The 16,880-nt window shown below is 42.6% G+C and overlaps 1 protein-coding gene across 1 annotated transcript in view; it reads right to left on the bottom strand.

Moving 5' to 3' along the window:
* The window catches only part of GLG1 (golgi glycoprotein 1), an 86,229-nt gene that overhangs the window by 34,431 nt on the left and 34,918 nt on the right, over positions 1-16,880 (bottom strand). The window contains exons 2-4 of the mRNA XM_030511887.1: positions 10,798-10,830; positions 7,973-8,059; positions 3,289-3,504 (exon numbers count right to left, since the gene is read on the bottom strand). Coding sequence (XP_030367747.1) covers positions 3,289-3,504; positions 7,973-8,059; positions 10,798-10,830 — 336 coding nt within the window. The remainder of the gene's footprint in view (positions 1-3,288; positions 3,505-7,972; positions 8,060-10,797; positions 10,831-16,880) is intronic.

The raw sequence follows: 16,880 nt of genomic DNA, 5'->3' as shown, positions 1-16,880 counted from the left end.
TTTAAGGTCTCACGGAGCCTTCTCTTCTCCAGGCTGAACAAGCCCAGCTCTCTCAGCCTGTCTCCAGAGCAGAGCTGCTCCAGCCCTCGCAGCATCTCTGTGGCCTCCTCTGGGCTCGTTCCAACAGCTCCACGTCCCTCTTGTGCAGTTGCCCCAGAGCTGGATCAGGACTGCAGGGGGGGTCTCCCCAGAGAGAAGCGGGAGAATCCCCTCCCTCGACCTCCACCCAGCAGATCCGTCAGGGTTCCATTTGGCACTCTACCTGGCTAACCTGGACACCAGGGTTGTGGGGATAGCTCTCACACTAGCAAATTCCCAGTAGTTCAGCTCACAGGACATTGCTGTAAGACTGCACTAAGGAAACAGGCTGAGCTGAGTGTTATAATTTCTTCCCATTTAGACTCATTTCCCCCTGTGTCTAGTAATTCCATGAAACTAGGGAAAGAGTGAGAGCAACTGTACTCAAAGCACTTAAGTGTGGAAATTAAAGCAAGAAAACAATGGTCTCCTAATGTGTCTTTTTTTTTTAATCTGAAAAATACTATTATCTGGTAAAGTAGCACAACAGATGATCAATTGCCTTCATTATGGCAAATAAGTTACTCCAGTTTGGACATCATGGCTAAACCCAGTAAGCGGGTAACTACACACTATCCCCCAGTTTGATACCATCCTGGACACTGCTGGGACCAGAAAGCAGCTCATTCTGAGCAGCATCCTGAGAAGCAAAGCTCCATTGCAATTATCAACTTCAAATTAGATCCCTTTCCACAAAGATAAAGCAAGCTTTAAATACCAGGAGACGAAATTCGCTACAAAGCACAATAGCCAACCAGAAAGGTGACTGAAACTACTATTAAATAGTTCTCCACTAACTGGAAACCCACAACAACTCCACAACACAGGCACGTTACAAAACTTAACGTTTTCAAACGACACATTTACAGCCTTTCTGCTATACGCAGCAAAATGAGGTCTACAGCCAGATCGAGACTTCTAAGCTGAATTTTATTGCTTTTAGAGAGCAGAAAGCCGACAAGGAACGTGGAAAAGAAAAGCACAGAAAACACCACATCATAAGCAACAAAGCCAGCAGGAACAGAACTTAATTAGCTAGCAGAAAGCAAGCTAGAACAAAAAAGGTAGTATAGAAAAGCAAAACTATTAGCTAGCAGAAGGACTTCAAGAAGCAGTGTAATTCCAGAATACCTACTGAAGTGCTTTTACATTTAAAAATGCCAGTTTATCCCAGTCACTATGAAACTATCATACTGCAATCTGCTAGCCACCTGGTGTGGCTGGAGTTAGTGGTCTAGCAGTGCTTATTTCCAAAAAAAAAAAAAAAAAGGCAAGAGATGAATCTCTTCCCCAGTCTTCCTTCTCAGGTGTCCAGGTCCTATTTATTAAATTCACAGTCACATTCAGTTACACAAAAGGGTAATGACTGCTTCTCTACAGGCAAATCTCAGAAGCTATAGCATGGAAATAAAACCTGAACCACCATCTGATGGGAGTAAATTAGTTTTCTCCAAAGCAGAAAAGGGAGAGAACAGAACACCAACAAAAGAAATACTTGCATAGCCATTTATAGCTGTTTCCATAGCAGTATAAAATACTTCAATTGCTCTAAGTGCCACAGATGACAGCATAACAAAAGACATCATACAAGAGGCTGCAATGCTTTCATGCACCAAAGCAAAATATTCTGGGTTGGGCACAAAGAAAGTGGGGAATATGCATACACTGCACTAACCCCCATAAAAGCTTGGTTAGCGACTCGCTTTGCACAGAAACTCAGTGACCCAAAGGCTGCATTTGTTTCCTCTCCCAGACACCCTGTGCCTGTGGCCACCCTGGCCACCCTCACCCTTCACTCAGCTTAACTTCTGCAGCCAACCCAGTGGGTTACACACAAAGAGGCGCACCAGCCTGCTGGCTCTGGTTTCACCTCTGCTATGTGAGATTTGGCTTATGCTCACAAAATCCACTCCAACGTAACCTTCAGTAAGTATTTTAATTTACTTAGTTTGGTCATGCCACAAGTAATATGCAGACCTGACAGTCAGGACTCCCATGTTACACTTCTGATTGTATACTGACTGTTAGAAGCCATTTCTCATTTCATGAGGTCCTTCAGCCTAGTATTAAGAGAGAGCCTTTACTTTATGCAGAAAGCAAGTCACTCAGCTGTTACCACTCTGAACTTGAGGTGCCTGCAAGTTCCTGCCACTTCTAAGGTTACTTTTGTTCCTGAAAGCAAGTCATTATTTTTGTGCTTTCTGTTGGTCAACTAAGTTGTCTAGAGTACACTGGTACTTCAATTAACACACTATGGATGTAAAGCTGCTTCCAGAAGCAAATATCTCAATCAAGGAGTGAAATTTTTTTTAAACCAAAAGTATATTTTTGTTAAGTATCTCACTAATAGCTGATTTAAGAGACTAGTTCTTGAAAGCCTAAGAGGTATAATTTAAAAAGGCCTGTTAAAAAGCTGATAGGTTGATTTTAACTTTAGCCCTAAACCTAAAAACTTACTGTAGAAGCAGCCACTCAATTCTTGCAGCACTGCATAGCTGCCGGCTGCACTAGCTAAGATGAAGTAAGCAGGGAAAAACAGTGCCTGGAAAATGACCACCACATTTAGTCACCAAAGTGTTCTTCGCATCAGCTTCTGCTTATGTCTCACATGGCAAAAGAACATTGATTTAGTAAAACCAATGCAGTGTTAGTAAGTCTGCACTACTAAAACATGACACTAGGTACTACGTGCCCTTCAGCAGTTCTCAGGTGGGCAGGGAAAAGGGCAAGCAAACAGACGAAAGCATTTGATCCAGCCTATAGACTACGGCCTGAGAAAGCAGAAAGGATTACAGCATAGGCCATGCCACCTCGATAACCCTCCTGAGCCAGACTCAACCAGACTGTGAAATAAGCCTAGCAATATATCTATAAGCCTGCTTATATCTATTGTTTGGATCCATGGTATCGAGACATGCCTGACAGAGTGTGAGCAAAGAGACATCTACCTACCAGATCACCTGCAGTGCAGTAAAGAAAGACAAATCGAAGTCATCTCTGAATAGCAGTCCCTCAGAGAGGAACAAATGCATAATTGTTAAAAAGGAACTATGCAGAATCAGGACATCACCCTTTTCAGACAGGTGAGATATGCCACCTATCATCTCAGCTCCAAGTAAGACAATAACACTACTGCAGAGTCACTGCCTAAGTTCCCTTAAGTGAATGACTTTTACAAGCCTACTGACAATCTACATGTTCTCTGGATACCTTTTCTCCAGGTCGAATGCTGCCACATTTCAGGAGATTGATGTCAGCCTTGCAGTCATCCATAAAGCCACAGATCAACCGATAATCGCTGAAGATAATGGCTGTCATTTTGGTGATGTACTGATGGCACTGATACTCAGTAATGTTGCCTCTGTGATCCACCAAACAGGACACCAAGAAGCCTTTGCCAACAGGCTCATCTGCACACTCTTTGATCTGTTAAAAAAAAGAAATAAAGAAAAATACAGTGGCTGCAGCTCCTGAACAACCTCTTAAAAAAAAAAATAATAATGAAACATCTTCAAAGAAACTTGCATCTGCAACTTCAAAATCAGCTGGCAAAGAAACCTTCGAGGCTTTAGTTTAGTTTTCAGTAAGTCAGAACACTTGAAAATATTGCAGAAATGAGAAATGCCTCATGTGCCAGTGTCTGAAGAAAGCAAACACAGCAGCCTTGAGGATTATAAACCCTATTGCTCAATAATCATCTTTCATAATAATCACATGGAGCCCCTGCAATCAAGTGGACTTGTAGGAAAAATGCTAGTTTGACAAACCTTTATTTAGAAAACTGAGCATATTACAACATCACTAAATCATACTTGGACCCCCGTTAGCCACCTGACTTTGTACAGTACAACATTTTGGCTAGGCGTGAGACTGATTCAAAAGTCAACACAATTATTTATTGAATTGTTTATAACTTGCTGGAAGCTGAAAATTACTATAAAGGAAAATCCACATCAAATTCATTTTTATCAGGCTCTTGGAGGAACTGACTGCTCGTACTAAATCATTTTAGCCTAAAGAAAGGTAAAAATCACAGCAAACACAAGCTGAAAGTTGTGCGGGGATTGGAAAAGCAGTGTACGCGAACATACAGGTCTCCACTATAAATCACAGCCTGCCCTGCACAGACAGTAAGGCCAAAACCATCACCTTTAGAAGTAAAAGATGCAGGCAGTTTTGACAGTCTTCCCAAACGAAGTGGAAAACACGGTTACTCATCAGTTAAGGACGCTCCCCTGAGGAATCTTGAGAGAGGAGCAGTGCAATGCCTTCCTCCATGAAGTACTGAGATTACACACACTCTTTTTAACCCGGGGAAGCCTGTGTTAAAATACTTGCCCAGTTCTGGTGTGCCCTGCTCACCAGTATGCTGAAAGCTGCAGACATAACAATGCAGAAAGCACACCTAGCAGCCAGACACTAAAGTTCAGTGGTGACAGTCTTTCCAGCTACAGATACGTGGATTGGCTTGATTACATCAAAGACTTGTTCCTGTACAAATACTGAAGGGCTCATCTGTCTAGAGGAAGATGGCAATCAATAATCCAGATGGGTTCAGGTACCAATCAAGGGCAGCACTATGGAAACAGGCAGGAAACCATTTTATCAGTTCTCCAATGCCTAGTTGAAATCTTTATACTGAAAAACTTTAAAAACTAAAGAGCCATCTCAAGAAAGATCTATTCTAATTCAAACAAGAACTAACTCAGAACATCCTGTGGCAGATTCATACAGGCCTGACTAGATGAATTAAACAGACGTCTCTGCCTCAGATTATCACAGAATCACAGACTGGTTTGAGTTGGAAGGAACCTTTAAAGCTCATCCAGTTCCAACCCCCTGCCACAGGGAGGGACACATTCCACCAGACCAGGTTGCTCCAACCCCCATCCAGCTTGGCCTTTATGAGGCCATTACTTTCCACCTAACAAACAAAACACCCAGCATTTTAAACACCATTATTTGAAAGCCCTGTAGACTGGTAGAAGATCTTGTATTTAACCTACATAACTACTAGGAAAACACAGTTTCTACGGTCAACGTAGTTGTTCTAGATAACACATAGAATATGTTTTGAAGTGAAAACACATATGAGTCATTGCAGGGTGAAAGGGAGAGAGTTGAGCAAGCTCTCTACGAGACAGCTGCATCTTGGGTTTGACCCTACTTCAGCTCAAGCATCGTGAGCCAAACCAGCACAACAGCAACATGCTGGTTTTGGAAGAGTCTGGCTTTGGAAACAGCCTCAGAGCTCCATGGCCTGAGCCAGTGAACTGTGTAAAAAACCAAGTGATCACATTATTGCCTGGCCACTTCTGAAGCAACCACCATTATCTGGTAGCCAACTATAATTCTATATTAAAACTACTGCCAGAACTTATAAAAATCACCAGAGTTGAGGAAAAAAAGTTGAAATTTAAATCTGTATTTAGCTGATCAAATTAAAGATGCACTTTTCAGAACACACCGAGTTGGGGCAGTCACCAATTCCCAAGTGACTTTTACTAGAAATTACTCCTCTAGTTGTGTTTTGTTCTTAATACAAAGCAGTACTTAAAAATCACAGCTTAGTCACTCTGCAAGAAAACACCTACCTGTTAGTGGGAATTAAAGAATAATATTAATAGGCTAACACTATATGTTAACAGTATATGTCCAGTATGTATCTTAAAGAGTGCTGTAGAAATACCTTTAAAAAATTGGTGGGATGGTTTATGCACCTGCCTCAGTATAAACATCAGAAGATCAAACACACGGAATTATTGTTCCTTACCCAACTTTTGTTAACCAAAGGCCACTCACCAAATGGCAAAATATCAGCAGTTCATGTCATCATTCAGCACAGTTTTAAGAGAAACACTGGTGGTTAATGTACAGCTAAAACTCTATATACTTCTCCCACTGTTTTTAGACATCATGTCCCAGATTTAGAGGGCATCATTTACAGCAATGCCAGACTGTCACTGTATAAGAGTGGTAATTAAACAGACTGTTAAAAGAGCATTTTCAAGAATGCCTTGGTTGTAAAAATTCTGCAGCAGCCATATGACAAAAACGAGAGAGATATAATCTCTTCTGTGACTGCAGACAAGTGGGATTCAACAGATTTGACAGTGTTTGTGTTTGGGAGCTACCAAATTCCAAACACAACATAACCCTTTGATGCAACCTGGTTTCCTGCCACTGTTTAATCTTCTAGCCTTTTTGTACTAACCATTTTCTTGATCTCTCCTTATATTAAAGGATCGTTTCCCACTAGCGCTATTCTTACAGCAGCTGAGTTGGTGCTGAGAAGAGGAAGCAGAACCCTAGCAAGCCATGAAAAAAAAAGACTGTACAACTAATTCCCAAATTTTGGAGCAAGGCTGCTGTTGACACTCTCAATTTCTCAGATCCTTGTGCATTCCTCTCAATGAAAACTCTGTACCATTTAACATCATAGAATGGTCTGGGTTGGAAGGGACCTTAAAGCTCATCCAGTTCCAAGCCCCTGCCATGGGCACAGACACCTTCCACTAGACCAGGTTGCTCCAAGCCCCATCCAACCTGGCCTTGAACACTGCCAGGGATGGGGCAGCTACAGCTTCTCTGGGCAACCTGTGCCAGGGCCTCACCTCCCTCACAGGGAAGAACTTCTTCCTGATATCTCATCTCAATCTCCCTTCTGACAGTTTAACGCCATTCCCTCTTCTCCTGCACCTGAGGGCTCTTTTCAAAAGCCCCTCTCCAGGTTTCTTGTAGCCCCTTTAGGCAATGGAGCTACTCTAAGGTCTCCCTGAAGCCTTCTCTTCTCCAGGCTAAACAAGCCCAGCTCTCTCAGCCCGTCTGCATAAAAGACCCATTGTAAAGAATAGGGAACCATGTAAGTGATTCCATCAAAGCATGAAGACTTGGCTAACTACTCATCTTAAACCTGCTCTGAGCACTGACACACTCCTCATACCTAAGAAAGTCTGTACCCATGAAAACTAGATCTATGGAAAAATAAACTGTCAACATGAACTGGGGTTGGAGAGACAATCTGCTTATTCATTTAACCGATCCTCTCCCAGGAAAAACTACTTTAAACACCACAGTAGAGCCATCAACTACAGCAAATAAAATTTTTTAAAAAAGGCAAGTTTATGGATAGGTGAAGTTATTCTGATGGATGCATAAGACACATTTTTAGAATAGGGTTTAATGACCGAGTTGAGTGAGCTGAAGCCCTGCTGGGGAGAGCCTTAGTTCCACTGCTTCCTTCAACTCTAGTTGAAAACTACCCCAACCAGAGAGAAAAGACTTCACCTGAGGTCCTCAGCATGGCTGATCGCACAGCCTCGAGAGCTCTAGCGTGAGCCCAAGGAAAGAAATGATTCATCAAGTAATCTCTGAAGCTGGACTGAGGTGTGTTGATGCTTGAGATAGAGGACTAACTCCTAGCACAATCTAAAAAGAGGAAGTTCCTAACATAGAGTCCTTGGAGTAATTAACCTTTGAGCCTCAAAGGTAAAAATAAAGTCAATTGACTGTTTGACACCTATGTGCTTATCCTTTCTGCTAGCAAGACACAATGCAGACCCAGTCTTATGCTAAATTCAGCAGAACCCCTACTACACCAACACCGTTACACTTGATAAAGAGTGGACAAATTCAAACCACAACAGATTTCTGACAAAAGGTCAGGTAAGAGCTGATGGGTTGTCAGTTTACCATTTCCTCCCCACCCCCACCCCCCTTTGTCTGGCACCATTAAGGTATGTGGCTTTTTCCACAAGGAGGTCAAATTAATTCACTTAGTAATTTGGGATACATGACTAGAGCTTCCCCAAAGTCTAAATGTTACTTGCATATTAATTCACTATCACAAATAAATGGAAAAAGCCTTAGCAGCCATGCCTTTCTTCTGGCTTACCTCTGCAATAGTGGACTTGCAGACTTCCCTGGCCACGGATTCAAACTTCGCATCTGTAGTGAGGTTCAGCTTGTAGTTCCACAAGAGCTACAGAGAGAGCATTTGCAGAAAGGGGATTTAGGACCTTCCCATGGAGAATGACAAATATTTTTGCTTCAGAAAAGAATGAAACATAATTTATTCCCAATCTGTATCATCATCCTTCTACAGTGCAACAATCAATGAAAAGTCTCCTTGACAACACCTCTGTCCCTTCATTTCTGCAATCATTTTCTCATATTGAACAAATTCCGGCTGTTTGAAATCTCACCGTAAGATCATGAGCTGACTCATTAAAAAGAAATATATGTAACGAAGACAATTTCATAACTGAAAGCATGAAGCAATGAAAGCTCTAACTTCCTATCTGCTGCATATTTAGCAACATCTTTAGCCCACCACCCCTTTCTGTGCCATGGCTTGTCTGCCTGATGCAAACAATCTAACAAGAATAAAGCTTCAACATGAGCAGATTTCATACTGAAAATCTAATAAAAACCTAGCAAAAAAGGAAGGAGACAATGCAGCCAGTTCCTTCTGTGAGGGGCTGTGACCAGACAACTTTTTGGAAGTTAGACTGTGAAACACCTTGATAAGGGTGACTACTCTTCCAGGATCCAGAGATTAGCTCACACAGAAGCCTTGATGCACTGGGTCGTTGTGCAAGAATCTATCTTGGGCAAGTCACACCCTGCAGATACATACACATCCCAGACGTCCTCCTGAGGCACCATAAAGTAAAAATACAGAGTAAGGTAGCAAAACCTCAGCAAACTAATAGCTGAGATGTTGCCAGAGAGAAGTCTATTAGCTCACCTAGGGTTTTTTTTTTTTCCTAGGAACTTCAGTGGCATTTATCATAGAAATCATAGAATGGTTAGGGTTGGAAGATCATTTTTTCATTAACACAAAGATTAAGTAGTTTTAAAAAATCCAGTTTGAATACTCTGCCTTTGTGACAGAATCAAAGTACTATCAAAAAGATAAACAGTTAGGGCAAACAGTTATTTTGAGGTTTCAACTGTACACAAGACACTAGGAAAACACAAATACATGCCTGTAAGTAAGGAAAGCAGTTTTACATCATCTCCAAGAGGGTGGCAGCACACACAGGGCACTAAAAATTGAGTCAGCACAACCGCACCATCTTCGACTCCTTTCATCATGGTTTTGGAGGTGCGAGTAGTTAAAAAGGGAGATGATGGGAAACCAGGGTATTTTAGAGGGAGTAAGTTATAAATATACAGGTTTAATAGATAAAAGTGAATAAACAGGGAACCTGTCCTCACAAAGAATGCTGCAGACCTCTCCCTGCCAGGATCGGAAGGACAAGAATGAGGTCCAACAACATAGGAACACACCTCTGTATTTGTAATCCCAAACTTTGGAGAGTCTTAAATGAGACACTTTCCAGGGGAACCTTCCCACAGGCAGAAGGAAGGTTAATCTTGCAGCTTAAAAATCCTGCTTTTAGCACTAGGCAGCATCTTCCCAGAAGATGATCAGCAGTTTTACTATCAAAGACTGCAGAGAGGCAAAGAAAACATTTGGACATGAGACATGTCCCTCTGTGGTCTAGCTTTTTGATCACTCCCCTTCAATTTCTGCCTGGGAAAATGAGATTTTGCCCACACTTCCTATCTAGGAATGGCTTCTGTAATCTACAGCAGCCTGACGCCTGCCTTGTGGTGGAGATGCTGTCATTTAATCCAGCAGAAGAAAGATCCAACTTTGATTTCTAGAATTCTCAGCTTCTCCTTCATTCAGATGATTTCTGTTGGCATGTTTAGATGTCAGGTAGATAGGTTTTAATTATTGAAGTTTTCTCTTTTTCAAGAAAAAGATAAACAGAAATGTGATGTGTCCTTGACCTGATCCAACATAAGGGAATTGCAGCTGCCAGTGAAGTCAGGCAGCACAGCGCTAAAGGTTAATTTATAAACACAGTTAGCGATTACTAGTTGTACAGCATGGCCAGGTTTCATTTCTGGACTATATCTTCCAATTATAAACTAAACTACAGCTTCTGCAGCATCCAAAACCAGGTCCATCAGTGAGGCATGCAATTTTCTCGTGTCCAGGGCCAACCAAACAATTAAGGGGCTTCACATGGTGCATTCTAACAGAATGTGAATGAAAAAAGTCAACAGAAACCTAATACCAACCTTAGCTCTGATGATTATTGGGGGGGGTGGGGTTTGTAGAGTCTCAGGATTTGAAGTGTCAGCTCAACAGCCTGAAAACTGGCTAACAGTTTGCTCACTGTTAAACGCAGCGCTGAGAGGAAATCTGTTCTAAGACCAGCCAAGTGGTTCTAACTGCCTCTAAATATCACACCCCCCACAGCATTTTCCAAGCAAGCCTAAGAATTTAGCAGCTGTGAAAGTAATACAGAAGGCTTCGACAGCTGACATGAAGAGTTTAAATTCAGCACTGCTCACATCTTTCCCAAAAGGAGTACATCATATTGCTCCCAGCAACTCACAGGAACCACCCCCAACTATAAAATAGGAAAGAAGTCTGCTATCCTCCTCTGATACAGAAGTACAGCATAAAAAGCTCTTAATTATGTGCCACTCTGAATTCTACAGTAAGACCATAATGGCTATACCTGGTTAAAGAAATCACCTTGTGTTCTTCCCTCACGGGCCAGTACAGAAACCCAAATGTGTTCTGATTAACGCCTTTTACAAATTACCAAACTATGCAAAATACCTTTGGTTGAGAAGGGATATAAAGGTACAAATGTTATAACTAGAGACTGAATAAACCAAAGCAAGACTTACGTGATTGCAGTCTGAAGAGATTTCATTATCTGACTGAAAAGAGAAAAAGAAAAAAAAAAGAGTCAGTTCACCGCTGCTGTCATGCATTTAACATACATAAGAGTGTAAACTTCCAGAAACTACCATACTGTCAAGCAGTTTGCACTGTAAGAAACAATCTGACATAAGCGGTAGGAAATTTTAAAAACTGCGTAAGAGGAGTGATGACATCCAAGTACCAAAAAGATTGAAATAACACGTACTTCAGACACAACACTGTCTTAGTTCTACAGAACATAAATGGTACGGGAGTAGCAGCATTTACATAGATACTGCAAAACCACAATGAGCCCACTGTGCATAGCCTAATTGTCCAAACTAAGACAGCAAAAAACACTTATGGGAAAGCAAAGATATGGTAGCAGAGTTTTAAAGAAAGTTTTATGCATACAAGTGAAGGACAAAGGTAGGACTTGCTTCCCTCCCTGAGACTGAAGCGTTCATATTCCCCATTTGAGAAGCAACATCCTTTTCTTCTAGTTCAAAAGGGGCTGGTACAAAGCAGCCCTGAGATTTACTCCTTCCACCAGGAGAAACAGCTAACATACAATATTTGTATGTTGTCCCAAAATATTCCTTACATTCTCCCAGGGAGCTGCTTTGAAAGAACTCTGGCTGCAAACCATCCTATATAGTCCTTCCAGCCTGAGCAGCAATCACAATGGATTGTGCACAACTCCTTGAAGGAAGTTCATTGTGCAAATTCCAGATCTCGCCTCCAGAACAAACCAGCGGAAAAGAAGGACAAGATCACCTGGACATCATCTCCTGGCCATCATACCCATAGGAAAACCAACTCTGATGCACAACATCTCTGCGTCCACCACTATTTAAGATGCGAGGCATGCTCCAAGAGCCACAACCAAAACCACTCAGAGCTTAAAGACGTCGGTGGCACTAACATGTTGGAGCTCAGATACTTGACATAAGAGAACAAGCATTTCACCAGGGGTGGAAGAAAGCAGCCTTCATCACAAACTGATTTTCAGTGCATTTACCACTGCACGACGTGTTTCACCAACACTTGTACCGCTGCTGCTTTGGACAGCACAAGCACAAGTTTATGGGGAAAAAAAGAGCATGGGAAATGTTTCCAAGTCCTTAATTAGAGCCATTATTAACTACAGCACTTTCATTTGGTATAGCAGGAAGTGGCAGGAATTACCTCTCCCCTTAGAACATAAAAACCAAAACAGTACCTGAAGGATCACAGTAATTAATTGCTATTTGGTCAGACTAACACCACCTAAAACCGTGTCTCCCAAAGAAATCAGAAATTTGAAAATTAGGACATCAACTTTTTTAAAAAGCCTAGAAGATACGTGCTCGTTACTCTCCACCTGCAGACCTGATTCTCACAATTGAACATTAAAATCCCTGACATCCAAATCACACTATTTTAAAGCAGTCTCCAAGACCAACACTGTCATGACTTACAAAGTGTTTTTTCCTTAATATTCTGCACCCATCCTAATCATTCAGCAACAGAGGTTTGAGACTAAGCTCACTGCAAAAGCTGAGTCAGAATGCCCTCCACTGAAGTTGCTGCCTCAGTTTTTTAGTCAAGGATAGATCCTTTATAAAAATATACAGGCCAGCACTGCAATTCTCCTCTAGAGGAGAGGACTTACTAATCCTAGAACAGTTTGGGTTGGAAGGGACCTTAAAGCTCAGCCAGTTCCAACCCACTGCCATGGGCAGGGACACCTTCACTAGACCAGGTTGCTCAAAGCCTCATCCAACCTGGCCTTGAACACTGCCAGAGATGGGGCAAGCAGAAGCATCTGTCAGGGCCAGAGAGCACTCGCCCAAACCCCTTCTTGGTTGCTTCGGTTATTTCTCCATGCTCCAATTCAGTAACCTTTGCTTCAGATCAACCAAAGATTAAAGCTCAGTTTTCCTGGGAAGATAAGCTCAAGAAGATAACAGACTGGTTCTCACTGACTTGGGAAGCTTAAACAAGCTTTTCTGGAAATGCACAGCACTGAAATACCAGCCTTCCCCACGCTCTGCTGCAAACCTCAGCTCCAAGAAAACAAGCCTTATTCTTCTGAGAAGAATAAGGGAAGTCAAATGGGACCTTAACTAAGATTCAGTACTGCATACATTCACAGTTCAGTACTTAAATACGCAAAAGCACAAGATCTAGCCAATAATCCTTCCACTGCGGCACAAGATGGCCACCTCCTAGCTAAAAGCTATGATCCTTCTTCCCTTTTACCTTTACAAGTGTAGAAGAGCTGGGTTCAGAAGCAATGATGACCTGCTTCGCCCAATTTAAGTGAAGCAAAAGAAGAAAAATAATCCTTTTTATCTTGTGCTTGATAAACTGAAGGGCTGAGTTTGAGGAAGGAAAAGAAAAATCTCCCCAGCGCAACCTCCACCACTTCTGCCTTCCTAAGGAGGCAGCCTGTGGGCCTCTGTCCCCCCAAGAAACCTTCCAAACACAAGCAGTTTCAGAACAACATGCTTGTGTAGTACGAGCACATGAAAAAAAAAGGTAAGTTTCAAATTACCACTAAGAGAAGTTGAGGAGCACGAAAAGCTGCACTGTGTCATTCCCACATGGAGAGCTTGAGGAACAGGAATGCTCAGAGACCCCCAGGGCAGGGGGAAGGAGAAGAGCAGCCCAGACCAGCACCATGTGCTGGTCATTTTAGGAGAGGAAGCTGAGTGCAAGGAAGACGTTCAACTGACTAGTGAGGGAGAAAGACTCCTCTTACATCCCCTAATCCAAGGATTAAAAACAGACTTTACAGAAAGTACATGTGCCTCTGAGTTCACAGAAGCTGTTGTTGTTTAGCATCTTCAGTGGGAATCTACTGCCTCCCTTGGCAGCTCTCTAAAAAGCTCTTCAAACTCTTTCACGCACCAACACTCACATTCCAGAGTATGAACGGTGCTTCCTACCTCCCAGAAAAAGCAGAGTTTAGAACAAGTACCATCTATAAGGAAACCTGAACAGAAAAAACATTTCCTTCCATTCAACCACATACAACAGACACCAATCGTACTGCATTAGTGCTGTGAACTCCACAAAGGAATTCAAAGGTTTGTATGAAGTTGTATCACCACCAGACTATGAGGTCACCAACGCTGTTGTGTTTAAAAGTGCCTTTTATCATCCACCAGATCTCAACTCGCGGAAGCACACTGTGATAGCCCTCCCTTTCTAAACCTCTCTGCTTCAGCAGTGGTACAGAACTAGGCCGAAACTGTACAGCGAACAAGCAACCCACCACCACTACCCAGGCTCAAGGAGGCAGAAACAGACAATCATCACTCTGGTTTTCTCAGCAATACTTCTCTAATCATAGCTATATCATGAACCTGTGTTGTGCATCACCATCTAGCGAAGAGCACCCTGCCTGGGGTGCAATTATTGTCACCTCTGTAGCTAGAGTCAGAGCCCTTTCAGCTATGTATACAAACCAGACCTGATTTGGTCTTATTTCATCCAACTCCCCAAAATAATTCATACCACTGCATTTTGAAAAGCAAAGTAAAAATCCTAATCCACTATTGTGGATGAGGGTGCTGAGGCCCTGGCACAGGGTGCCCAGAGAAGCTGTGGCTGCCCCATCCCTGGCAGTGTTCAAGGTCAGGTTGGATGAGGCTTGGAGCACCCTGGTCTAGTGGAAGGTGTCCCTGCCCATGGCAGGGGGTTGGAACTGGATGAGCTTCAAGGTCCCTTCAACCCAAAACAGTCTGGGATTCTGTGAAACTCAAGGTCTCAGGAGAACCCTCTACAGGGATTATTTTAATCAGCAGCAGCTGCTTGACCTTTCTTTCCTCTGCTCCCTTGCAAACATCATGCAAACAGAAGAGTCTGAAGTTGGCCACACAAGTGCATTTATTCCCAGAATTTAACCCCTCCTTAGAGCAAACCTGGACAACAGCAGATGCTTTCACTGTTTTTTTAGGACAAGAGTAGCAGTGCACTTGTTGATAAGTAAGGACCAGGCACATCTCAAACACTAACTTTAGATAATCTTCAGGCATTGAAGACGACAGACTTTGGACCCCATCAAACAAAAACCACCAAGAAACAGCATGGAGCAAACCAGCAAAATAAAAACGCTATCGGCTTGTGGATGAGAGAAAGTCAGTAGATGTTCCCTCCCTAAATTCAGGAACTGACTGCAAAAAGATCAAACAAGTCTTTTAGGAAAGAATGTTAATAAAAGCCACTTCCTTTGAAAGAGGGGGGTAGGCAGAAGTCCAGCCAGGCTGTGGGTGTTGCCCAGTTACTGCACTGTCACATGTATGTTATACTACAGAACATGGTGCACACAGATATGTAGTACAGGCAGCTCTCAGCTCCCAGCCATGGCGTTGAAGTTTTCCACTCTGACCTAAATAAACACATTTATCACTATCTGCAGTGAGACAGCAGAACAGGCCGGCTGACCTAGAGGTCCTACCAAGGAGGCTATCACACTGATAAAGGGAAAACTGACTCCTTAGCTGTGTTCTTCCCACAGATAAGAGCAACCCCTTCTCACCAAACACAGGACAGTGAACTCGGTGATTCACTCAAACTGCAGGTATCAAGCTAGCTTATGACACCAGAAAACAGCACAGGCTAGATGCAAAGTAGTGATCCAGATGAGGTCTGGGGGAGCCACTCTCCTGCAAATCTGATCCCTTCCCCAAGCAACCACTAGAAATGAGTCTGCAGAAGGATCTGTCGAAACAAGAGCAGATACAGTAGTCTAGACAAGAATCAACACAGCTTTTGTAAAAGAAAAACCACACATTACCACCACCCGTGCTTCAAACCTAATGAAACATCCTGGAGCTCTGTGCCAGCACGCATATGGCTACAGTAAAGCATTTTCACACATCCTGCAATCTTGGAAGAGTTGTGTGTGATAAAAGAAGTTAAAACCAGTGATAATTTAAATTCAAAACAGATGAGCACTTTGTAATTTGATTACACATTTAGAGAGCAATAGAAGTTAAACTCGTTAAGCTGAGCTTGAAAGGTTCTCTAATGCCAGTGAACTCTTAAGTACCAAAACGAAACCCAGTGTTGTCATGTCAGCAAAAGACCTCTACACTTCATCATTCAAGCTTTGAAAAAAGCCAGTTTGAAGCATGGTACTGTGCATGTATCATGCAGCAAAGTTAAAGCTCCAAACTTCCATCTAATTTGCTTATTTCACATAATTAAATTTTCCCCACATACAAATAAAGCACTGAAGTCTGCAACACTGCAAATCCTTTGACCAAATAAATCCTTCCACATCAGTTAGGCACTCCTAGTTTATGCAAATGTAATAATACAAGTTATACACAAACACCTAACAACCGCCTCCAAAACAAACACAGAACCTTGTGTATGAAGGACAAGCAGCACACTGTACACACGGAGCACAAGTAGCAAATCACCCCAAATCATCGAATTCTGCAGCTGTTTTTCACTGAATTCTAGATCCCACAAACTGCCACCTATGCTGACACTGTATATCCTCCATGAGTATGAGACCATTAAGACAAGTATGCTCACTGAGAAAAGGTATCAGAAAGCCAGATCAAAAAGAAATCCAGCACAACATGGTGCATGTCCTTCTGGCCCAGCAGCCAGGGAAAAAGGGGCCAAGGATGAAGTGGCCTTGTCCACTCATATGCTGAGGATCCAGTGCTCGGTGTCTGCTTCAACACCAAGAAAGTTCAAGGCCAGCTTGGACAGGGCTTAGAGCAACCTGCTCTAGTGGAAGGTGCCCCTGCCCGTGGCAGGGGGTTGAAACTGGATGAGCTTTGAAGTCCCTTCCAGCCCAAACCATTCTATGACTATGAAAGTTCAGCAAGCCCGAGTAGTTTTGATAAGAAGTAAATGGAATTTGAGTAATTGTCATGTTTTGCTTGGCTCACATTTAGTTGACACTAAGCAAAGTCCTCTGCATGCCTCTCCTCCACAGCAGAGATCCCTCCCTGCACAAACACCACAGGCAATAAAATAAAACACTCAAGTTTCCTTCTGATGCATTGAAAGTGACCACAGATCATGGTGCAATTAAAGCAAAGACACTCATTTCCAT

Source organism: Strigops habroptila, chromosome Z, assembly GCF_004027225.2.
Source record: "Strigops habroptila isolate Jane chromosome Z, bStrHab1.2.pri, whole genome shotgun sequence".
In the NCBI taxonomy this organism is placed as follows: domain Eukaryota; kingdom Metazoa; phylum Chordata; class Aves; order Psittaciformes; family Psittacidae; genus Strigops; species Strigops habroptila.
This window is presented reverse-complemented; position numbering and strand designations above follow the sequence as displayed.